Genomic DNA, 24934 nt, shown 5'->3' with positions numbered 1-24934 from the left:
CAGTCACACTGAATTAAATCCTAGGGCTGGAACCCTATTAATCTTCTACAGAATTATAGAGCAGCCTGGATGAAGACTCTCAGCTGAAAATGTGGACAACTCAAGACAGGTACTGGACAATGGCTGTCAGACTTGACTGAAGACTGGAAATGTTTTGCTATCTCACAGGAAAAGAAGGCCCCTCCCACTACACTGTACTCTAAGGACATTTTATTCAGGATAGGATGACATGAACTATTGTCTCATGTCACAGATGTCAGCACAAAGTATCCAAGGTATTGTATGCCAATGGTAGCATCAACAGAACAAAGCACACAGTGTCATGAAGACATAAATTATGAGTTTGTGTAGCAAGACCCAGGCCTCTTCCAGGTTCTTAGATAGTAACTGAGAACCTCAAATACGGTAGTGATGTGATAGTGTGGTGTAAATCTAGTTACAACTAGTTTTGACACAGATGACACTTTTTGTGTCATGGTCAGCTTATAGTGAATGACTAGACCTAAGCATGAGAATAACCAAATACTACATTGCTTCTCTAGCTGCTGAGCTTCTAAAAGCCCTGGGGTGACAGCAAGCTTTTGTGGACATACTGGATTGGTTCTTCTGTACTTTAACTCTCTGAGTCACCTGCACTCTGAGCAAGTTAGATGAATTCCACAAATTGGAAATCAGTCACCTGGAAAAAATACATTCTCAATATGATCCCAGATTGGCCATGGAAAAAGGGTAGCTTGAACTGTCCCACCTAGGTTGGGCTTGCACAGGCCTGCTCTCCAGAAGAAACCTGTGTTCACAGCTGCAGGCTGCATTCACTATGGATGCTCTTGAGGTTCCTTCCTAAACTGCTTAGATTACAATAATTTTCTTGCTAACAATCAAAAAACTGATTATGCCAAGCTGGCCTACAAGAAGCTAGTTTCTATTCTGTATTTTATCAGATGTGCAGAATACATATGGTCATCATTGATAACAGGTGAATGATCTGCTCTAATATGGACACTAAGTGATGCTGGAGGACGATCCTGACCCACAATGAGCAGTGGGGACACCAGAGCCCTGTAGGGATGCCTGGCAACCTAACACGTTGAGCACGCACAGCTCAGTAAGTTCCCTGTGAACACACATCTCCTGAGATCTCTCTATTTAATCATAGGTGATCCTGTCCACCTAATACAGCACCTCATGTGGAATAACAAAAGCCACCTGCAGGAGATGTGGTGATGACTCACAGGGTAGAGAACCTGCTGCTCTCTCAGAATAACCACATGGACCCTAACAATTGGGTAAAGTGTGTCAGTGATTACATCATAAAGTGTGTGTCCGAGGAACAGCCACATTCTCCACACAAAAGACACTGTCACACTGAGTACCCCTTGGTGACTTTGAATTCACTTATTAGCCCAGGATCCATGGAACATGCAGAGATCCATGTGTAGCTGTCAGTTCTAAGTCCACAGGAGGGGACAGAACCCTTGAGTAAGAATGATGGTCTTAAGAGTCAAGAGATAGAATTCAATTTTTATTCATAACAAATACATTTTTACAACAAAACAGGATTAAAATGAATAAAAATATTTAAAAATATTTGAAAGTAAAAATAGTAACAAGAACATATAAATATGAAACAACAAAAAGAAAACTTCAATTAAAATCATAACAAAAATATTTCTAAAAGCATATTCTTAAGGAACATTTAGAAGCACAGATGTATTGCTGTTTCTCCTCTAGCCCACATAATGAAAGGCAGTCCCCCAAGTTGTCTCTCAAGTGCTGTTTTCTGAGAAGAAAGTAAGACTTCAATCAGTCAGGCTGGCTTAGTGGTATATAAATTTAGCGTCTCTAAGAAATGACAAATTAACTCAGAGGATGAATACTCATCCAAAAAATGTTGTTACCATTCAGGATGTTGGTCATCAGGGACTCCTGAGAAAGCAACTTATTCTTCGGGAAGCTCTCTTACTGCTGTGTGTCCAATTCCAGCTCTCTTGCACTTTCTGAGACCTGGGAGAGGAAGGCAGTTTTTCAGACACTGATTTGGTGGGGAAATGCAAGCCAGCTGTCAGAATGCTGCCTTCTACCACCTCAGTTCTATTGGACAGTCGACATGGACATTTTAAGTGATATCATTGTTGCTAACTCTGTGGGCAGGGCAAAATCTCCAGAGAGCCTCACAGTAATGTGGGCTGACAATATGGGACCCAGACTTATACCAGTGCAAAACAAGAACAGGGCAATGGCAAGAGACCTCATCAGGTTGCAGGAAGAAAGGAGATGTCCATATGTCACCAAGGATAAAGCCAATGACAAGTACTAATTTGACATTTGCACTTGGTTCTTATCCCAAAGGTGCTTCCTACACAAGAGATCACATGACCACAGAGTGTCATTTGTCAAAGAACCAAGAACTTGTTCAAAACTCTACATAGGATCCAATGTATCACATGGATATGCAATAATATGATATGTTATTCATCTGTCACCATTTCTAGACTGCAGCTTCAAAAGGAGCAGCAAAATATGCTTGCACAATAATTCAGTTTCTGAAAAGTGGTTAACTTCCCAGAATACTTGTGCATAGGCAGAGCAATGAACAATTCCATTACATGAGGTGGTTGGCTGGTTGTGAGTGTAAATTAGAAAGGTGGTAAGAGAAGCAAAGATGTATCAAATTGGCAAATTTTATCAGATATTGTTAAGCTAACAGGTCCCTACCTGATAATGCTGGTTCTGGCCGTTGATGGTCTTTATCTTTCTTGTTAAAGTCAACCAAATATTTCTGGTTCAGTGCACAATCAAGATGTACCTCCTTGCTCTCCTGCTTCAGTGGGACCAACTTCTTCCTACCTGTGTTCTCCATCAGGAGCTGGCTGAGCAGGTTTCTGGAAATACAGTCTGCATAGTAAGATCATGCTGCCCCTTTCTCCCATTCCTACTCCCAAGTCCCACTAACTCTACCAGGTCCCAGATACCCATGAAGACTTAATAAAATGCATCTTGATACATATAAGGCTGCTGCACAAAACATAAAGAGTTAATTCGGGGAAGAATAAATTGTTTGCTTGGCCTGACACCAATTAGTGTCCACACCTCTGAGAAAGAACATGGATCCACAACTATCCATGAAAGCCCAATGCATGGGGGCAACATGAATTAGTACTGGGCCAACACCCTCAAAAGAGGTCAGTAGAACCAAGAGAAGGTCATGCTAACCATGTGGTCCACGCACTGAGTGTTGTAAAACCTGGTGTGACACCATAGGTCCAGGTCAGCCTAATAAACTTCTGCTGACTTCAATCAGTGCTGTTCTCTCTAGAGCCTTTTGAAGATGCCTCGACAATCCTGGGATGAGGAACAGTCTTTTATGGAACTGAAAACTGAGTCCTAATGACCCTGGAACACTGATGGGTAAATAGCACAAGAGATAGAACCAGAGCTGAAGACCGTCCAATCCAGAACAAAGAAAGTCAGAAATGGCCATTCCACAAGTGATAGCCTTTCTGACCAGGACTTACCTAGAGAAGGTAATCTCCTTCTTCAGCTTATGGTTGTTCTCATGGACCTCAGTGTTCTCCATCTCTAAGTTGTGCAGAATTGACATGACTGCCTCCTCCATTCTCTCCAGGTCTTCATAATATGGATTTGGCCTGAAGTGTGACCTGGCCCCAAATGATAGAATACAATGAACATCGGCATTTAGGAATATATGAACTCAGGGTGGGTCCTAAATTACCCCAGGCTGCTGCCTGGATCTTCCAGCACTCAGTCACCTGCCTAGCAAGTACAGAGACTCACCATAAACTCACTGCAATTACAATCTTGCAAAGCCACCAGCTGTCAAGGGCTTTGCAAATGCACACTGGGAACTCACTCTCCCTGACTTTATCCCTGAATTCTTCATTCAGACCACAAGTTCTGCTTTAAAATAAATGGAAGCAGATGAGTCCATTTTCAATCTCACTCCTCAGGAAGGGTCAGGTTCTGAATCTCCACTATATGGGAGGTGAGGTTTAGCACAGGGTGGTTAGGGAGGCACAGCTTTCTAGAACCCAAAACCTTAATAGGATAAGAAGGTGACCTTGCAGACCCAGGAATGAAACAAGAGCATTTGGAGCGATTCATACCTGTTCTTCATGGATCTCTCTGTCAGAAACCTCAGGCGATCTCTCAGGTCATTTCTCTCCTCGGTAATGAGCTGCAGCTCTTTAATCAGCCTCTCCTTTTCCTTCTTGGCCTGATTCTCGCTTAGTTCAGTGCCAGGGGATGATGTTTCTCTCCCAGCGTCTGTAGGTAGAAGAACACAAGTGAACCTGCATGGGGAGAATGCATAGAGTGTTCATAGACCTCAGTGAGGCCTAAACAGGAGAATAAGCCAGGAACCCAGTGTCACTGCTAGGCGATTGGTCTATGCTTAAGAGGCCTCCTCAGTGGATCTCAGTTCTCCCACTACTCTATAGATACCAAGAGACATAAGCAGCCAGGTGTTCCCTATGCCGGACATCACGTGCTTACATGTACCACGGAGATGGCTTCTCCAGGATTATCATCAGCTGAACAGGGTACAGCTTGGTTTCAGGACCCTCATTCCTGTGGCTTCAGAACTCAGATGATAAATTCACCATCCAGAAAACTTGAGTGATTGGAGACACTCAGATGCCCTACCCTGATACTCTAAGCCAACAACTTTGGATTTAAAACGCATTTCCGGGGAGGATATGTTCAACAGACTTATCAGTGTCTCTATGTGAAATACCAAATGCCCCAGAAGTGCGAATAGGTTACAGGCTGAATCTTGGTCTACACGATCCAAATAGTTTTGGTATTTTAGAAACATGTTTGTAACACACACTCTAATATATAAAGCTAACGATGACCGTGCCAGTTAGAAGAAATCAGAGAAGGTCTAAGAACATAAGGTTATTGCCTGGAGCACAATCTCTCCCTGTTACTACTGTCAGATACCCACTGTATTTAAAGAAGCAATGATAGTGAAATACATTGCTGCCCTGTCTAAACTCAGAAAAGGTGGACCCTCCAAGACCACTGATGGTGTTATTATATCAATGTAACAGAACAAATGAACTGAAAAGTAAAGACCAGAAGTCCACAGTATAATAGCATTGGCCTTACCATATCCTCCCAGTGGGGATGGGGAAACTAAAGTTCTGAAATCCTGACTTTCAGGAATTGTGATATTCGTGGAAATTCAATTCCTTTTCAGATGCTCCAGTTGTTGTGGCCCATTGCTAGAAAGGTCAGCGTAAGCCTGCAGCCACCCTGGCAAGAAGCTCAAAATACACTGCCCAGAACTTACTCCACATTCCCCAGAAGTGCTGTCTTTGTCCATCATTACTTTGAGATGAAAGGCCAGACTCCTTCACTCTAGTCTCTCCAGAATCGACGTTCCCCCTCCCAAAACGCTTGCGAAGACAGGAAAACATGTCTTAGCTTGTAACTGCCAGACTCAGACTGAGAGAAACTAGGGCACTGGTTGTCACTACAACACTGGTGACATCACAGAGGATTCCAGAACTCTCTAGGAGACAATAGAATGTCCAAGAAGGGACAGCAGATGTCATGGGGAGCAGACTTTCCCTCCCTGCTAATGTTCTCCCTGTACTGAGCATAAGCAGAGGGGCCCTTTCCAGGAGACTTTCCTGGGGCAGAGCCACTGAGCATCTCCTGCTTCCAAAGCCAAATTTTCCTCAAGGCTTGATTATAAAAACCTTACTAATTCCTATGCATATAAATGAATGTTTCCTTTCAAATCTTTCCCAAAAAATGTCTCATCCTAACTCAAATTGTCCTCATTCACCAATGTTAGCCATTAAACCTTCCTGAGATTTCACACCAGCTTGAATATTCAGTCAAAAGTTCTCCTGTCTCATTATGTACAGGTGCTTTATATCACATCAAGAAATAGTCTACATGGTAGGTTACAACATGCGTGTGTATTAGGGGAACACTCATGAAGTCATGTGCTTAGCAATCGACAATTGCCAGAAAATTCCTTAGGAGAAAGAGTTGAAGTCTTTAAGGTGCTAGGAAAAGTGTGGAGACCAGTTGGCAGAGGAAAATGCAATATTGGAGACACCAGTGAAGGGAACCTCATGCTGCTTGTGGGGTTCTGCTCTCTGCACCAATGTCGCTAAAGGAGCACTGATCACAGGCCTGAGTAAGATGTACCATGAGCTTCTATCAGAAAAATAAAATAAACAAGAGATATAGAGGGTGCACAGAAATGTCTAAAATGAGGCTATAAACATCATTAAGTGGATAGAGCAAGGTCCCAGCACCTGTACACTGGGAAATGGCCACCACACCAAACACAAAAGTAGTAACACATTTATCATAGTAAAACACATTTATAATAGTAAAAAATGAATACTTTATAGAATGCACCCACTAACACTGATTGATCACATCAGTAGTTCAAATTTTGGGGGCAAGTTCATGGCCTTAACTACCTTTGTCTCAACTTATATAGCAAAAAATAAGAAAGAACGAGAAAAGACAAAGTCAAAACTAAAAGCTCAAGCTTCTCATATGAGGATTGCAGGAAGTGTTATATGGGAGTCAGTTCTGATTAGGCCATTTTAGATAGAACAGTGCATAGTGACCCTTAATGTGATGGGCCCTATATAAAGCTTTTTGCAATATTGGAATTTTAACAAACCTCATCCAGTATGTACGGAAGAGGCAAAGATGTGATCACCATGTCCTTACTCTGTATCAGGTTATTTTTCTGCATCCTTGATTGTCAGGCATAGAACAGCAACAATCTGAAATAGCTGGTAGACATGGAAAAACATGGCTAAAACTATAGTTGTGGGTTACACACCTCAACTGTGAAAGGCTAATGCTGTGTGCACAGTCCTTGGAGGCCACTCTTTTAAGCCTAATTATTTCAAACTGAAAGGAGGTTTATCTGAGCTCAAGGTGATCCTGGCCAGCCAGGTAGAGGGCAACATGTGATACTTGAGACCCTGTTTTAAACCAGCACAGAAATCCACACTTCATTCAAAGCATCATCTACGAATTCTCGATTATTTACCATTCTCTCCCTACCAGTCGTTCTGTTTGGAATGGTAGAAAACAACTGGAACTGATCTTTCTATTTTAAGGACCTTGATCTCTCTTTTTTTGGGTCCACATTAAGAGTGCATACAAATGGACATCACCATCTGAACATCTTAGTATTATGTACTCTGTATATATAGCATAATACTGTCCCTATGACAGTCTCAAGCTTCCTTGAGTGTAGTTGCCCCATCAAGAAGTGTGAAGTTCTGAGTTCAAACCCCAGTGATGCTTTAAAGGGACTAGAAGAAAGCCATCAGAGATACTCCACTTCTTTGTCCTTAGATTAAATCAAGTTGACACAATGTGAACCTGGTGGGCTATTTAACCATGCATCTTTCTCCCAACCCCACTTCCACGAGTTCAGTCCATGGCAGAATTCATCCCCCACCATCCTAGATATTTCTTTATATATTTCTACAAGAGCCAGGTTTCTTTTTTTTTAATAGAATTAGTTGTAGGCAATCAACTGCTGCCCTATGTGAGAAATGATTAGTATCTATTGCAACTTACCACAGTGTATTTGTGTATACAAGTACATTATTGGAAATCCAGCATTACTGAGGGATTGGAAACCAGTGCTGTGGCCTTGCCTTTCTGTGCCTCTTCCTGGCTCACAGGCAGCTGGGGGCAGACCTTGAGTTCCTCTTCAGGGACAGAGTGATGTTGAATGGGCACTGAGCAGGCAGAGAAACACAGCTGAGGCAGCTCCTTTCAGTTATTAAACACATCATCTCCTTCCCATCTTAAGGGCTACTGCTGAGGTCTTGCCCCCCTACATACCTTAATAGCAGCGAATTTGTTACACAGCAGCCAGGTCTTTCCTATAGTTCTGTAATACGCCTCCACATCATGGATGCCAAGAAAAACACTAACAAAGAACAAAAATCTCTGACGTTGAACTGTGTGGTGCTGGTCACATACCCTGTTATGTTCTGTATGTTATGAGGTTTGTTAATCTTAACAAGTTCCCCAAGTGTATTCTTCACATAGGACCCAATAGATTCAAGGAAAATAGGAACAATTATGTGTAAAATGGCCTGAGTCAGGGCCCATAGACCGAAGCATTTCCAACACTTGTGCATGAGCCCATGTGGATTTTGCAATGAGCGGGGCCTAGCAATGTCCAGTACACAGTTGTGAGCTGTTGCTCTGGTTGAACTGTATTGGTGTGTGCATTAATAAACTACACCTATTTAAATGAATTCAGTGTCCTGTGGTTTGAATCCAGACCCCTTGACACCAGATCTTCCCTTCTGCAGCACTTGGGAAAAAGGCTAAGTTTAGGAAAGGTGACCTCTTGTCATAAGTTATGTGACAAGAGGGATGGTGAATGATCCCTTAAGATAAGAATCAAGGTTTCCTCAATGGTATTTAGGTCTATACTGGCCCTGTGCAACAGCTTCAAGAACCCATTTCTGATTTTCCTTGGGATTCCCGTGATGATGCACTCAGACATGATTGGAAACAACCAAAACGGTGGTCAGACTTGATTTATAAAATGTAGGTAGCATTGCAAACTTATGTTGTAGGATATTTGATCATATTGTCATCCCCAATATTGTGTTATTTACTTAGAAAAATACCTTCTGGCTGTGTAGTTCAGCACTAGCACCAATATTTCACTCTAGAGCTATTTTTGTTTGTTTGTTTGTTTGTTTTTTGTTTTTGTTTTTGGATGAACAAGTACTTTCCTATTTTGTGGCCCAGCCCTATCTCTTACATCTTTGCACAGTCATAGAGAGACCTAAAATATATACTCAGACAAAGCCAGGGGAGTGTATAAAAGGGCCTAAGGCAATACCACATAATGACATTGAAAGTGGGCTCTCTTCTTGATCCACGCCTCCAGCTCTCCTGACATCTACATGAATTATAACTCCTAATGCAGTGTAAATGATGTCTGCACTATTGCTGAAGGAATCATGAGAATAACAACTCTAAACATCCCACCATGGATAGAATTTGTGGAAAGAGGCAACTGACAGCCAATGAGAAGGCTCTACAGTTAAAGGGGCTTGCTGTCAAGTCTGATGAGCTTGACTCAATCCCCAGGACCCACGTAGTAAAAAGGAGAGAAACAAGGGCCAAGCTGTCCTCTGGCTTCCACTCCTGTGCTTACATGTATGTGAGTATATATGTATATGTCTGTATGTACGTGTGGATATGAATGTGTGTATGCATGTATGTGTATACGTGTATATGTATATGTGTGTATATGTCTGTCTATATGTGTGTATAGGTGTATTTGTATGTGTGTATATGTATTGTATGTGTGTGTATGTGTGTATGTATATGTGTATGTGTGTATGCATGTATGTGTGTATGTGTGTATGTGTGTATGTATATGTGTATGTGTGTATGTGTGTATGTGTGTGTATGTGTGTGTGTGTATGTGTGTATGCATGTAGGTGTGAATATATGTGTGTGTGAGCATGAATGTGTATAGTCATGTATATGCATGTGTTTTCATGTACGTGTATTCGTGTATATGTACAAATGTATGTGTGTATATGTATGTATGGACACACAAACACACACAATGTTAAAACATAAAAAGCTCCTTGGAGTATTCACCGTGCCTTGATAAGTGGTGACCATGTGGGGGAAACACATGTCCATGTAAGCACACCTGTTCACATGTGCTAAGCAATGCCCAGCCTGGTCTTGAGCTCACTACCTGCCCAACGATGAGTTTCTGCCCACCTGGTCTTCTCAGAGCCAGGCGACGATTGTTCCTGCCATTCCAGTTCTGTTCCCGTTTCTCATGCCACAAACCTTCTAGCTTGAATCTCACCTACTGACGCAGGAACCTAACAGCCCCCAACCCAGTGAAGTAAGTAAACTTCTTCCTGACATCCTCAGGCTTGGTGTCCCCCATGAGTCACAGGGAGGAAGAATGGCATGCACCAAGGAGAAGGGCCATGGGCAAGGAGGACAGGAAACATAAGTCAGTCATCACTGACACCAGCAAAGTGTGTGCTTCAGAGCTGGCTCTGCTCACTCTTGTCCCAGTGGCAGGACTTAAGAGTGGTGCATACCTGTCACCCAGCACTCAGAGACGTCTGAGGCATGAGAACCAGGAGTTCATGGCCATCTTAACTAATGGTGAGATCAAAGCCAGCCTGGGCTGCATGAGACTCAGTCTCAAAGCAGGCAAGGAGGAACTTGCTATATTTGAGCAAGGAAGCTGGAATCCTCCTGGGTTCTAAACATTCACTGCAATACAGAAAGATGCTAGGGCTAGTGTGGCAGAAAGTAGGAGACAGAGAAGCCAGGTTAACCCTCCCTAATCTTCTCATCCTGTGTGAGCTATGAGTAGATGGTGCCCTATACACTGTGGACAGGATGGTCTCTCAGACGGTTCAGAAAGCCATGGAGGACTCCAGCAATTCTCCACTTGGGTGTCACTTGAGTCTTATATGTGTGTGTTTACAAGCCAAAATATAAGATCCATAGGTGACTGTGTAAATTCAACATGGCCCAGCCATGTGCTGGAATATTATTCAGCCTTACATAGGATTCAGATTCTGACCCTTGAACAGGAATGAGAATGGTAGCCATTCTCCTAAGTCAGACCTCCAGGCAGTGCAAAGACAAACTAACACTGTATGACACCACTGAGGGCTGCAGTGTCACCAATTATATAAAGACAGAAAGCAGGAAGGTTTACAGAGCCCTAGGGGTGACATGGAGTGGGGCGGTTGGAGGGTAGGTGTGTAAGTGGGACTGAGCCTCAGAGGAATCAGACATGGCTGCAGAATATGCATGTGGCTGCCTCCCATACCTGTGGGTGCTGCCTCCTCAGAAAGGCAAATACAGCAAAAGAAAGGACCAGAGGGGACAGGCTCTGACCTCCTGTAGACACACACAAATGACGTGACAGAATGTGCACACTGCTGCCTTGCTGCAGGAGCAGTTGAGCTTCCAGAAGGGTTGAAAGAGGCTGGAAGGGCTGAGCATGGCACTGAGTTCAAGGACATAGCTTTAGGTCCTGGGGAACCTATGGTGCCCAGGCCCCATCCCGCTGATACTGAGGGACACAGCTGACATTCAGGGTGATGGCTGGGCTGGGCTGGGGAATAGGTGTCCACTCTCACCTGCCTCAGCTTGAAGATGCGCTGGGTGAAGTAGGACTGCAACTACTTGTTGGATTCATTGATGCAAATCTACTGGAAACTATTCTGTTCAAAGTCCTCAAATCTGAATATGGCCAAGACACCAATGGGCAAGCACTGGGAGACAAGGTTTGGTTATTGCCGGGGCCTCCTGGGAAGACTAGCCATCCTGAGAGGAGTTGCAGCAGAGGGGTGTGTTTTCCTGACCTGTTTGGTACCCAGTGTTTTTTGCCAAGGCTTCCTTTGTTACTTCTTGATGGAACCAGGCCTGCACATATCCAGTAAGCATTGGGGTGGAACCTGGGCTTGGTGCCCACATGCTGGCATCGCTGAGGGTGAAGTCTAGCCTATCACACTTCCAGACACCGAGTGCAGATGCCTGGGTTCCTATAGAATGGCGGTTCTTACCCTTCCTAACACTGTGTCTCTTTATTTCAGTTCCTCATGTTGTGATCCCAACCATAAACTTATTGGAGAGCTACTTCATGAGTGTAACTTTGTTACTGTGAGGAACTGTAGTGTAAATGTCTGGTGTGCAGGAGCTCTGATGTAGAACCCACAGATTGATAGCAGCTGCTGTAGAGGATCACAGTCCCCTGCAAGCCCTGGTGTTTGCAGAGATCCCGTGGGTTCCTACTCTCCATGGCTTTCCCAAGGACAGGGTTTATTCTTGGCCATCTCAGGGCCCGGGACCTCACAGAAACAGCCTCTCCCATGTCCTTCCTGTTGAGGAGAGTGTGGTTGGTCCTCAGCACAGACCAGTCAAACAAGGCGCTGTATAGACCCTTGGCCAGGGGTCTCCTGCAGTTATGGCCTCTGGACAGAAGGGTTTCTTACCTGGGGTGGGGCAACCATGCCAGGTACAGGCAGTGATGCTCAGAGTCAAGACCTTGTTTTGTCTTATTTTCATAGACAAAGTTGCCCAGGCTGGCCTCGAACTTGCCGTGTAGCCAAGGATAATTAAACAACTGATCCTACTGCCTCTACCCCCCATGGCCTGGCATTGCAGATGAGTGTCACCAGAGCTGGCTTGTCACAGCTGCTATACGGCTCTAAGTCAGGGGCCTCATGCGCAGGTGCGTTATGACTGTGCCATCCCGACCCTGCAACCAGGGTTTTCACCTTTCTCCTGCTGAAGTCTGCTTAATCCTACCCTGGACCCAGGACACAGCAGCTGTGGGAGACTCAAAGCCTGGGGCTTCAGCTCAGCATGGGTACACAGCATGGCATGCAGGATGTATGGTTGTGAAAAAGCCAAGGAAGTGCTTCTCAGCTCACCCCCTGTAGGAGTGTCTAGTCCATCCTTCTCTCCATGGACGCAGACATCTGCTTCCAACTGCCCAACATGTCCCTCTGGTTTTGACTTTCCTGGATGCCATGTCAATGCCACCACACAGAGTGCTGCCTCTACTGGGGACACTCACACAACCTCTCTGGGGGACATCTGAGCCAAGCAGGGATTGGGTGCACTGCAGAGAGGTCAAGTCATGTCGTGAAGTACCTTGTCCCACAAAGGCTCACTGTTCAGGGAGTTGAGTGGAAAAGTAAGCTTATGCCCCTGGGCAGGGTCCCCATAGGGAGTGTCCCACACCCTGCTATCAAGTCTATTCCTGGTGCCATGAAAATTCAATTTGCAAGACCCAATGCTCTGGAAATGTCAAGAGCTAACGGAAATGTACCAGGAAGTGCACACCATAGCAAAGGGAGAGGATGGCACAGAGACCTATGCTATGGGTTAAAGGGCACGGAAAGGCCACCTCGAGCACAGGGGTCAGTCACCTCTTTCACAAACAAGGCAAAAGGTCAATGCTCTCATCTCTGGGAGCCTAAAGGGCTCTGTGGCTCCTAAGCCCTGAAGCCGCAGCCAGAAGCAGCACTGAACAGGATGTAAATGCTGAGTATGGCGATGTCAATAAAACTTTATTTACAAATCCAAATTGGTGGTGGTGCTGGTGGTGGTGGTGGTGGTGGTGGTGGTGGTGGTGGTGTTTGCGGACTGGTTCATTTCAAAGCATGCTGGAGTGGCATGGCCACTGAGCATCGGGAAACACAGAAAGGAATGCGACCTGATGCAGGGCTCCCAACACCCCAGACGTCGACCTATGGCACTGGAACAGGGTCCCTGAAGGTAAGTCTGGACAGTCAGATAAGGTAAGTACATTTTATTACAAGGAAATGGGACAAGATAAATCTTCTCTTCATCTCGCTATGCTTAAGCATCTTTAAGAGTGCAGGGAATTCATGTCTATCAGTCTGGTTTAGAAAAGTGTTTAGAGACAGCAAGAGTAAACTCCATGGTTCCCTGACGAGGGTTCCAGGGATTCTGATATCTGGGTCAAAGTGAAAGTTAAGGTGAAAAAGGCTGTCAGGCAGGGCAAAAAGATTCCAATTTCTGGTCTCTTTGGGCTGTAATTTTTACTGTGTTCAAGGCCATGAATGCAGACAGGGTAATAACGAATACAGAACAAGAAGCTAGAGCTTCATTAAGACAAAACGAAAGTAAAAGTTTTGCCCTCTGCACCACTGCCTGAAGCAGGTTTTTCTAAGTCCTTTCCCGAGGATGGCATGCTGACCATTAGATTCACACGATGATGATGACGAATTCACCTGCTTTTTCTTTTCCTATAATTAGGCCAGCATCGATTCAAGGTGTGGCCCAACCGACTTATTATAAAGGATGATACTGGTTGGTTGAAAAAGGTAGTAGCTTTCTATGAACCATATATTAAGTTTTTATGTATATTAAAATTAACATTGGAAAGAACAATGGTAGGAGAGGAAGCTGGAGGACAACTGCTGCAAATGCTTGCTTTTGAAAATGCTAATGAAGAGTACAGGAGAGCATTATTACCTATAAAGGAGGCTGGGGATATTAATGCTTATATGAAGGCATGCAAGGGTATCTTTTCTGAAAATGGAAAGATGCATATTTGGCACGTATTGATCCAGATAGAGTTATTAAATTATATGTTTAAATACTCTTGAATATCCTACAGGCGCTTTCGCTCAGGATGAGTTGCCTTTAGAATGAGTTTATATTAAATAAAACTTTAACCAAACATTAACAAATAATGAGGAACAAATTTCTTTAATTATTCAGCAAGGCATACAAAGACCTGTTACTCTGTGGGGATATGATTGTGCTGCTATTGTTTTCCCATTAAGCAAAGATAAAGGGGAATATTTAATGCAGATGTCTGAGGTTTTTCAATTAGCCATGATTTCTTACACTGCAAATATTGAATTTCATCCTCCCCATAGTAAATTGTGGGATTGCTTTAAAAAACAAAAAAAAATGTGATAAATACACTAATTTCTGTTGATCCATTACCATCAGCCTTTACTGTGTTTACAGACGGCTCTAACACCAAGATGGCTTATTGGACCAAAGATTAATTTTGGGGACAAGAATCTTCTTTTGGGTCAGTACAACAAAATGAATTATTAGTGGTAATTAATGTATTCCAGGATTTTACTCATGATGTAAAAATATTATAGCTGAGTCCACTTATGTTGTAGGAGTAGTACAGAATATTGCGACTGCTGTTGTTTCTACATCTAAGCCTATATTAAATGTTATTCTCACATATTAAAGGACTATTGTTATTATGAAACTCTAGAATATTCATTACACACACTAGATCACATTCAAAATTTCCAGAATCTTTAACACTTGGCAATCATATGGTAGATCAATTAGTGGCATTTGCTACCCCAGAAGAACACAGTCATAATCATGCCAATACAGGATATTTACATATTAAATATAAGCTTCCATACTCTCAAGCCAAACAAGTTATTGCTAATTGTCCTATGTGTCAGTCTTCACGTATAAAATGTATTCCATCTCAAATTAATCCCAGAAGGATGCAACTTAATACATCGTGTCAGATCGATATAACCCATATTTCTGAGTTTGGTCGCCTTTCACATATAGATGTAAGCATAGATAATTTTTCAAAATTTGTGTGGGCTACACCATTGCCAGGAGTACGCACTGCTCATGTTATACAGCATCTATTGGAAACTTTTGCTGTTATGGGACTGCCTTCTAAAATTAAAATTGATAATGGACCAACATATATTTCTTATCAATATAAACAATTTTGTCAACGATATCATATTGTACATATTACTGGTACAGAACACAATACACAAGGACAAGCTTTTGTTGAAAGAATTCACCATACCCTGAAATGACAAATTATAAAATTAAAAAGGGGGAAAAGAGATGGCCTTATGCAACCTGAATGGAGTTTGCAGACCAGTCCCAGAGCTATATTGGCACAAGCATTATACGTTATTAATTTTCTTAATTTACCACAAGGTGAAGTTATATCAAGAGCCGATAGACACTTTGTTGAACTTACCCCCAGAAGGCATGGAACAGACAGTATGGATAAAAATTGCCCGGGATGCTGAATGGCAGGAAGGGACACCATTGTATATAGGGGAGAGGGTTTTGTCTCATTACAGGATGGGAGACTATTCTGGTTACCTGGGAGATGGATCCAAGCACAGAATAATAAGAACTGCTCCCTACCCTCAAAGGAATCCAGTTAAACCAGCTACGTTTTCTCCTGATGGATGTTCTCAGGAGATGAGGAGGTGTCCTCCATTACTGAGGCCCTGGTTTCTCTTAGTGTCCACAAACAACAATGGATAAGGATCCGTGCAGTGACAACCCTATTACCTATGTGGGGTCAGGTGAAGCGATTAAGCACTGAAAGGAATAATTTTGTCTCCTTCAGGAAAGTCCTTTACTGCTCAGCACTTATTCTTAGCAATGTGTGTTTTACTCATGGTTTCTTCTGCTGCGGCCAATGCCAGTTATCGGGCTTATATTGCTTATCATGATGAAATCCTACTACTTTTCTGTTAGTAAATATATGGATAATGACACAGAACATGATTGGAAGTTAATTCAAGCCTATTTAGAGGGTAATGAAAGTGCTTCAAAAGTAATTAATGCCTTGAAATATGATGTTCGTATGTCTTTTGGTAAACAGCCAGAAGATACTACCCCTATGGAAATAGCGAAATTATTGGCTGATCAATTGACAGGATTAGATCCCAAGGCTTGGCTTCAAAGGATTTTCCATAGCATGGGAGGAGCTAGTTTTGCCATAATCTTATGTACATTATGTATTATGTTGCTTTATTTTTACATGACTAAACCCCTACAAGGACCTTTAGCTATGTTATGTAAAGTGTTATTTTAAAACAAAAGAAAAAAGAAGGAATTGTTAAGACATAGAGATGCAGCTCCCAGGCAGGGTCAAGAAAGGCCTGGTGACAGATTCAAGTAGGGGCTGGAATGCCGCCCTGGAGAAGAAAATGTTTTTCTCACTTGGCCTTAAATTATGTTCTGCTGTGTCCGTTTCTGTGGAAGTGGTTCTAACGCTCTCTCGGTAATGGTGAGTATATTTTGATTATAATATGAGAGGTGATTTGTTATATGAATATTTTTAGAAGAAGCTTTTGTTTATTCGTCTTTCTTTGTTTAATCTTCCCTCATTGTTCCTGGTATCCTGGGAATAATAATCTTATGGTATCTTAACACAATGAAAATTGTAGTAATGCATATTCTTAGCTTAATAAGGATTAATAAAGCTTGCAACTGTGTGCAGTTTCTTATGCCTTTGCTCTGCACCACCTGTGTCCTGGGGGTATGCGACCATACCCAGGGCCCCAACTCACTACACATTGACAATGGGTCACCCCACAAAACACAGAAGCATCTACCTTAGTCAAAAATGGACATTTTATTGAATGCATACACTAACTCTGATTGATCACATCCATAGCTAAGATACTAGGGGCAAATCCGTGGCCCAAAATACATTCCTCTAAACCTCTAAAGCGAAAGAACGAAAGAAAGAAAGAAGGAAGGAAAGAAAGGAAGAAAGAAAGGAAGGAAGGAAGGAAGGAAGGAAGGAAGGAAGGAAGGAAGGAAGAAGAAAAAACACAAAAAACTTAAGCTTCTCATAGGAACTTCGCAGGAAGTGTTGTCTGGCGGTCAGTTCTGATTAGGCCATTTTAGATGAAACAGTGCATAGTGACCCTTAATGTGATGGGCCCTATATAAAGCTTTTTGCAGTATTGGAATTTTAACAAACCTCATCCAGAACATACAGCAGAGGCAAGGATGTGATCACCATGTCCTTGCTCTCTATCAGGTTATTTTTATGTGTCCTTGATTGTCAGGCATTGAACAGCAACAATCTGAAATAGCTGGTGGACATGGAACAAAGTGGCTAAAACTATAGTTGTGGGTTGCACACCTCAACTGTCAATGGCTAATGCTGTCCTAGAGACCTCGGAGGCCCCTCTTGTAAGACTGTCTATAGGAAAGTGGAAGCACTGACTTCAAAGTGAACCGGGCCAGCCAGGGAGAGGGCAACATGGATACGTGAGACCCTGTCTAAAACCAGCACAAAAACCAACCCTTCATTCAAAGCATCATCTATTAATTCTTTATTATTTACCACTTTCTCCCTACCAGCCTTTCAGTCTGGAATGGTAGAAAAGGACTGGGAATGTTCCTTCTATTCTAAGGACCTTGATCTCTCTTTCCTTAGGTCCACATTAAGAACACATGCAAATGGGTATCACCATCTGAACAACTTAGTATCATCTACTCAGTATATCTAGCATAACACTGTGCTATGACAATCTCAAGCTTCCCTGAGTTTCGCTGACCCAGCAAGAAGTATGAAGTACTGAGGCCACACCCCAGTGATCCTTTCAAGGGGTTAGAAGAAAGCCGTGAGAGATGCTCCACTTCTTTGTCCTTAGATTAAATCACATTGACACAATGTGGGTGGACTATTTAACCAGACATGTTTCTCCCAACCCCACCTTTCTGAGTTCAGACCATGGCAGAATTCATGCCCCACCACCCTAGATATTGAGTTTAGTGATATGTAATTATTATTTTAACCTATGTATTAAATTTTGTCATTTTGTTAATTTTTGTGGTTTTCACAGTCTTCTTTGATTAACTTTCCTAGTTTTATTAATTTATCCCCTGTGTTCTCTGGTATTTTGTCCTTCCCTTCAAACTAAAGTATTCCTTTTAGGATCCTCTACAGAGCTGTCTTACTGGTTACTCATATTGTGTTAAATTTATTTTTAGTGTGCATTAGTCAGCACAGTAGCTGAGCAGCTGCCTGCCCTCCATGGTAACAGATCTACTTTCCAAACAATAACGCTAACTCTTGCAGGCTGTGTAGCATCTTGGCTGCTCTTTGTTCCCCTTGGACAGCCCTCAGGACCAGGCTCTCCTCTCCCTTAACCATGGCTGCTGTCCTCTTCCTCTCTCCTCTCCATCACACACGTTCTTCCTTTATTCTCTGGCAGCTTCTTCTTCCTTCTTCCCTCCTCATGATCCTCTCTAGCAAAGCCCTCATAGCTCACCTCCCCCATCTCTCTGCTGTGCAGCTGTTGGCTGTTGGCTTCTTTATAATCACAGTTAACTGGGAGCAGGGTCAGTTATTTGGGGTTAACCAGTCTTGAGTTCTACAATTAGCATTAAAATACAAGCAGCATTAGGCCAATACACTACAGGGGTTTTGTTTGTTTGTTTGTTTGGTTTGGTTTAATTTTCATTTACTTTTTTACTTGTTATTTTATTTTTGGCTATTTTTTATTAATCGGTTATTTTATTTATTTACATTTCAACTGTTGTCCTGCTTTCCACACTCCCCTCATCAAACCTTACATCCCTTTTCTGCTCAGCTTTGCCTATGTGACAGTGCTCCCCCACCCAAACATATCCATTCCCACCTCACACCTCTAGGATCTCCCTTTGGTGGGCAACAGGCCTCACCTTGAACCATAGAGCATCCTTGCATACACTTTGGCTGGCAGTTTGGCCCCTGGGAGATTGGGGATTAGGGAAAGAAGATCTGTCCAGATATTAAAGCCAATGATTGCTGCATTCTCTTCTTTTTCTGGTTATAGGTGAAATTATGTTTGTGTGCTTCTCTTTTTTTAAATTATTGAGAGAAGATTAATTTCTTGGTTTTTCTTGGGTATAGTTTAGTTCATTGTCTTGGAGTTTTCCTCCTATTAGCCTCTGTTGTGCTTTCTTAGAGAAAAGAATTGTTTAAATTTGGTTTTGTCATGAAATATCCTGGTTCCTCCTTTTATGGTGATTGAGGATTATGCTGGATATAGGAGCCTGTGTCTGCATTACATCTGCCCAAGATTTTCTGACTTTTAGAATCTCTGTTGAGAAGTCTGGTGCAATTCAGATACGTCTGAATTTATTTGTTACTAGATATTTATACCTTACCCCTTTTAATGTTCTTTCTTGATCTGTGCATTTAGCTTTTTAATTATTATGTGAATGGAGGAATTTTTCTGGTACAATTAGTTTGATGTTCTGTAGGCTTGTTGTACCTTTATGGCCTTTTCTTTCTTTACCTTATGGAAGTTTGCTGCTATGATTTGTTGAAGGTGTTTACTGGATCTATGAACTAGAAATCTTAATTCTCTTCTCTATCTATTATCCTTAGGTTTCAACATTTAATTGTGTCCTGAAATTCATGGATGTTTTGGATTCAATAAACCATACATGTTTATCTGAGATGGGTGTTTTGTGCTTTGTGGGATGACCTCCTTGATCCCAGGCTGCATGAAGAATCTCAGCTGACAATGGGGACATAAATTATAAGTATGTGTAGCAAGACCCAGGCCTCTTCCAGGTTCTTAGATATTAACTGAGAACCTCAAATACAGTAGCAATGTGATAGTGTGTTGTGAATCTAGTTACTATTCTCTATTTTGATATAGATGACTCTTTTTGTGTCATGGTCAGCTTGTACTGACTAGAAGACCTAAGCTTGAGAATAACCAAAGAGTACATTGCTTCTCTAGCAGCTGAGCTTTTAAAAGCCCTGGTGTGACAGCAACTGTTGGTGGACATTCTGGATTATTCCTTCTGTACTTTAACTCTCTGTGTCACTTCCACCATCAGTAAGTTAGTTCAATTCCATAAATTGGAAATCCATCACCTGGAAGAAATACTCTTTTTTTTTAAAGATTTATTTATTTATTTATTATATACAAGTACACCATGACTGTCTTCAGACACACCAGAAGAGGGCATCATATCTCATTACAGATGGTTGTGAGCCACCATGTGGTTGCTGGGATTTGAACTCAGGACCTCTGGGAGAGCTGTCAGTGCTCTTAACCACTAAGCCATCTCTGTAGCCCAAGAAATACTTTCTGAATATGATCTGAGATTGGCCATGAAAAAAGGGTAGCTTGAACTGTCCCACCTAGGTTCTGGGCCTGCACAGGCCTGCTCTCCAAAAGAAACCTTTGTTCACAGCTGTTGGCTGGCTAAGAAAGATTTCACGAGACGTGATACACAGCCCTCGGACTTCTGCTTCAGTCATCTGCACAATTTTTCCCGGACGATATCCTCATACCTCCAGCAGGCGGGTGATGAAGCTGTCCACTCTCAGCTTCCCTTCAGCCATCTTGTGGGCACCAGACTCTCCTCCCTGCAGCAGGAACAAGGGCTTCTCCATGGTGGCTGCAGCAGCAGTGGTGGTTTGGCATTCTCACCTAGGAGGCCCTATGCCTTTCTACCCCAGTTCCAACTCACCTCAGGCCCCGGCGTTCCCCCCATCCACTTCCCACGGAGCAGGGAGAGCAGCACCCACTAGAAATAAAAGGGAAGCCCTTGGTCCTGCCAAGAGTGAACCCCCAGTGAAAGGGATTGTTGGGGGGGAGGGTGGCAATGGGAGGAGGATGGGGAGGGGAACACCCATATAAAAGGAGAGGGGGGGTTAGGGGGATGTTTGCCTGGAAACCCAGAAAGGTAATAACAATTGAAATGTAAATAAGAAATACCCATTTAGTAAAGATGGAGAAAAAAATAGAAAGAAAAGGCACACATTTAAAACAGAACAATATGGACCCTAATTTTAAAGCACAGCTCTGTCAATTAACTATATCTTAAGGAAGCTAAGAAAATCAGGCCAAACAATTATTTTCTCGGTTTAAGTATCTGTAATGTCGCATAAATAATAATGTCCGTTTCTTGCTATTGTGGAGGGAATTAAATAGATAATATGTAATCATGGAAGTTTTGAAGTACCATCCATTTTTCTGTTCATTAAATCACTCTTCCTCATTTAATTGATCAAATATGTATGCTTTCCGTTTCATAGTTACATGTATAATAAAACTAGTATAAAAACCTTCACAATTATGTATGCTTTCACTTTTAACAAATTAAATGAGCTATTCTTTGTATTTCTGCTGAACATTTAAATGTTCTTTATATGTCCCAATGCTAGTTTATTAGGTACCTATAAACTTTAAACTCTTTGCCTGAGAGCATGAGTACTATTTAATTATATAGTAACTACACCCAAGGCTCTCTTTTTATTAGAACCAATTATATCAGACTCTAAGAAAAATTACTTTTGCTTTAAAGTTTGTGTGTGTATGACTGTGAGTATGAGTATGAGTGTGTGTGTGTGTGTGTGTGTGTGTGTGTGTGTGTGTCTGTTGCACCACATGACCAAACAACTTTCAGGAGCCATTTCTCTCCTTCTGTCATGTGGGTCCCAGGATGTAACCCAGATGTTTGAATTTGGCAATAAATAATATTACCCACTAAATAAATAAATAAACAAACAAAAAACAAGCCACAAATCAACTTTAAAAGTAAAGGCCAGAAGTTCACAGAATAGTAGCATTGGCCTTACCATATCCTTTCTTTGGGGATGGGAAAATTAATGTTCTGAAATCATTGACCTTCAGGAATTGTGATATTCATGGAAATTCAATTCCTTTGCAGATGCTCCAGTTGTTGTGGCCAATTGCTAGAAAGGTCAGCTTAAGCTTGCAGGACCCCCACCATCCCTCCCCCGCCCCCCGCCTCCACAGAAAGCTCAAAAGACACTGCCCAGAACTTACTCCACATTCCCCAGAACCACTATCTTGGTCCATCATTTCTTTGAGACGAAAGGTCAGACTCCTTCACCCTAGTCTCTCCACAATCCACATCCCCCCTCCCAAAACACTTCTAAGACTGGAAAACATGTCTTAGGATGTATCTGCCAGACTCGGACTGAGACAAACTAGGGCACTGGTTGTCACTACAACATTGGTGACATAGCAGAGGACTCTCTAGGAGACAATAGAATGTCCAAGAAGGGACAGCTGATGTCATGGGGAACAGACTTTAACTCCCTGCTAATGTTCTCCCTGTACTGAGCATGAGCTGAGGTGTCCTTTCCAGGAGACTTTCCCGGGGCAGTGCCACTGAGCACCTCCTGCTTCCAAAGTTAAATTTTCCTCAAGGCTTGATTATAAAAACCTTAATAATTCCTATGCATCTAAATGAATGTTTCCTTCCAAATCCTGCCCAAAAATGTCTCATCCTAACTCAAATTATCCTCCTTCACCAATATTAGCCATTAAAAATTCCTGAGAAATAATACCAGTTTGAATATGCAGTCAAAATGTTCTCCTGTCTTATTATGTACAGGTGCTTGAAATCACATCAAGAAATAGCCTGCATGGAAGGTTGCAACATGGGTGTGTGTTAGGGGAACACCCATGAAGCCTTGTGCTTAGCATTCAAAGGTTGCCACAAAATTCCTTAGGAGGAAGACTTGAAATCATTATGGTGCTAGAAACAGTGTGGAGGCCAGTTGGCAGAGGAAAGTGAAACATTAGAGCCACCAGTGAAGGCTCCTGTTGGGCCCTACCTTGGTGTTTCCCTGCCCCCTCGCTGAGCCTTTCAGCCTGTTATAGCACGAAATTGTTTACACCTTTGACAGCTGCTCTTAGCCCCTGATTTGGGTATTTTCCATGGCACCCTTCCTCCCCACTGAGCTTTCCTGCTTCTTGTTTTTAAGAAGCTGTTTATGCCCCTGATTGGGCTGGAACTTTCACCACACAGACTTGTCCTATTTTCCTGGTTGGGGATTTTCACCTGCCTTGTTGTTTTTCCAGGGCTTTGCCTCTGGTATATAAGGAGATCTCAGTAAAGCCTTGGTGGCACTCGCTAAAAAGGGGTGACCCGTGTACCTGTTTTCTTTCAACCCCACAAACCTACATCCGATATTCACACACTGTCGGCGCAGGCACTGACAATAGGTATCCCAATAGAAACTAGTAACTAGATTTAACCAAACTATCACATTAAAGCTGTATTCCGTGGTATTTTTTTTTCTCTCCTAGAACCTGGAAGAGGCTTGGGGTTTTCTAATCCTACTCATAATTTATTAATCTTCCCAACACTATGTGCTTTGTTCTGTTAATGCTAACAGCGCCATCCAATACCTAGGATATTTTCTACTGACATGTGTGACGTGAGACAAAACAGTCCCTGTCATCCCTCACCTGAATAACCTTCCTTAGAGGACAGTGTAGTTGGAGGGTCCTTCTTTCCTCTCCAAGATCGAGAAACATTTCCAGTCTTCAGACAAGTGTGTCAGCCATTGTCCAGTGACTGTCTTGAGATGTCCACAATTTCAGCTGAGTGAGGGCAGGGCAGGGCTGGGCAGGGCTGGGCTGGGTAGGGCAGGGCAGGGCATTGGGGCGGGGCAGGGCAGGGCTTTGGGGCGGGGCAGGGTGGGGCAGGGCAGGGCAGGGCAGGGCAGGGCAGGGCAGGGCATTGGGGCAGGGCAGGGGTTTGGGGCAGGGCACAGCAGGGCAGGGCAGGGCAGGGCAGGGCAGGGGATTGGAGCAGAGTCCATGAGATGTCAGTAGGCAACAGGCCAGCTGGGGCTAGTGTGGGTACAGGGCTTCTAGTGTGGGTGTGAGAGGAGGAAATTAGGAATGGTCAGATTCTGATGCAGCATATAGGCGGGAAGCAGCTTAGACCATCTCAGTGCCATATAGGGACATTTAGACCCTGATGGGCAGTGTGGGGATTGTAGGGTCCCATATACTGCTCTCTGCAGGTGTCAGGAGAGCATACAGTGGTTCTGTCAGACTTATGACAATCAGGCAGGCACTGGGTGCAAGTGAGAATCATGGGACAAGCCCTGTGTGCAGCCTGGTTTTGGGACATTCCCAGGTGCCCCATGGACTGCAAATTAAAGGGAAAGGACACAGGGAAGCCAGCAATTCCCATATACAGGACATACATACCTGTAGATCTTTCTAGAATTTCCATAGACTATCTGTCACTAGTCCTCATTATAGAAGGCACCAACATTCTGCCCTCTACTTCAACTTGGTGAGACAGCTATTCTAACTCCAGCAGGAAGGCCTCAGGGAAGACAGTAAGAACTCCCAGGTGACCCCTTTTACTATTGAAACAGGGTCTTCCTATGGAGCCCAGAGTGGCTGTAGGATACTAATGCTCCTGCCTCACAGTGACTAGAATTCCAATCCACCCTCAAGAGCAGTAGATTCATCACTAGATCAGACTAAGGACATGTGAGGCCCCAGGGTGCTAGGATTACCAGGGTCCTAGTAAGGTTCTCCAGCCTAAATTACAACCTGAGTCAGTGCTGCTATTTGGGACACCGCCTGATGCCCAGTGACATCACACCTTGGAACTCTTTGTCAAACATAAGCTGTTATGGGAATGAAGTAGCCACACAATAAACACTGGTCTGGACACTCCTAGGTCAAGAATCCCCTGTTGGAAATGCCTTGGACTGCAAAATTTTAAATTCTAGATCCTTCTGGCTTTTAGAAGATTTATAAATACAACAAAAGAAAGATGGGCATAGTAATTTAAGCCTGTG

At 43.0% G+C, this 24934-nt stretch overlaps 1 protein-coding gene across 1 annotated transcript; it reads right to left on the bottom strand.

Annotated features, from left to right (window-relative positions):
• Nucleotides 1-1510: 1510 nt before the first annotated feature.
• LOC147998999 (disks large homolog 5-like) lies at nt 1511-20743 on the bottom strand. Its single transcript, XM_087595392.1, has 7 exons — nt 20642-20743; nt 5315-5420; nt 4125-4284; nt 3516-3659; nt 2716-2882; nt 1899-2004; nt 1511-1780 (listed from the first exon to the last, which is right to left on the bottom strand). The coding sequence occupies exons 1-6, from the start codon at nt 20741-20743 to the stop codon at nt 1940-1942; spliced, it is 744 nt and encodes a 247-aa protein (XP_087451518.1). The 3' UTR covers nt 1511-1780; nt 1899-1939.
• Between the last annotated feature and the right edge of the window lie 4191 nt (nt 20744-24934).

Source organism: Rattus norvegicus, chromosome 19 (assembly GCF_021556685.1).
Source record: "Rattus norvegicus strain SHRSP/BbbUtx chromosome 19, alternate assembly SHRSP_T2T, whole genome shotgun sequence".
Lineage (NCBI taxonomy): Eukaryota > Metazoa > Chordata > Mammalia > Rodentia > Muridae > Rattus > Rattus norvegicus.
Note: the sequence above shows the minus strand (reverse complement) of the source record. Positions and strands in the feature narration are given on the sequence as shown.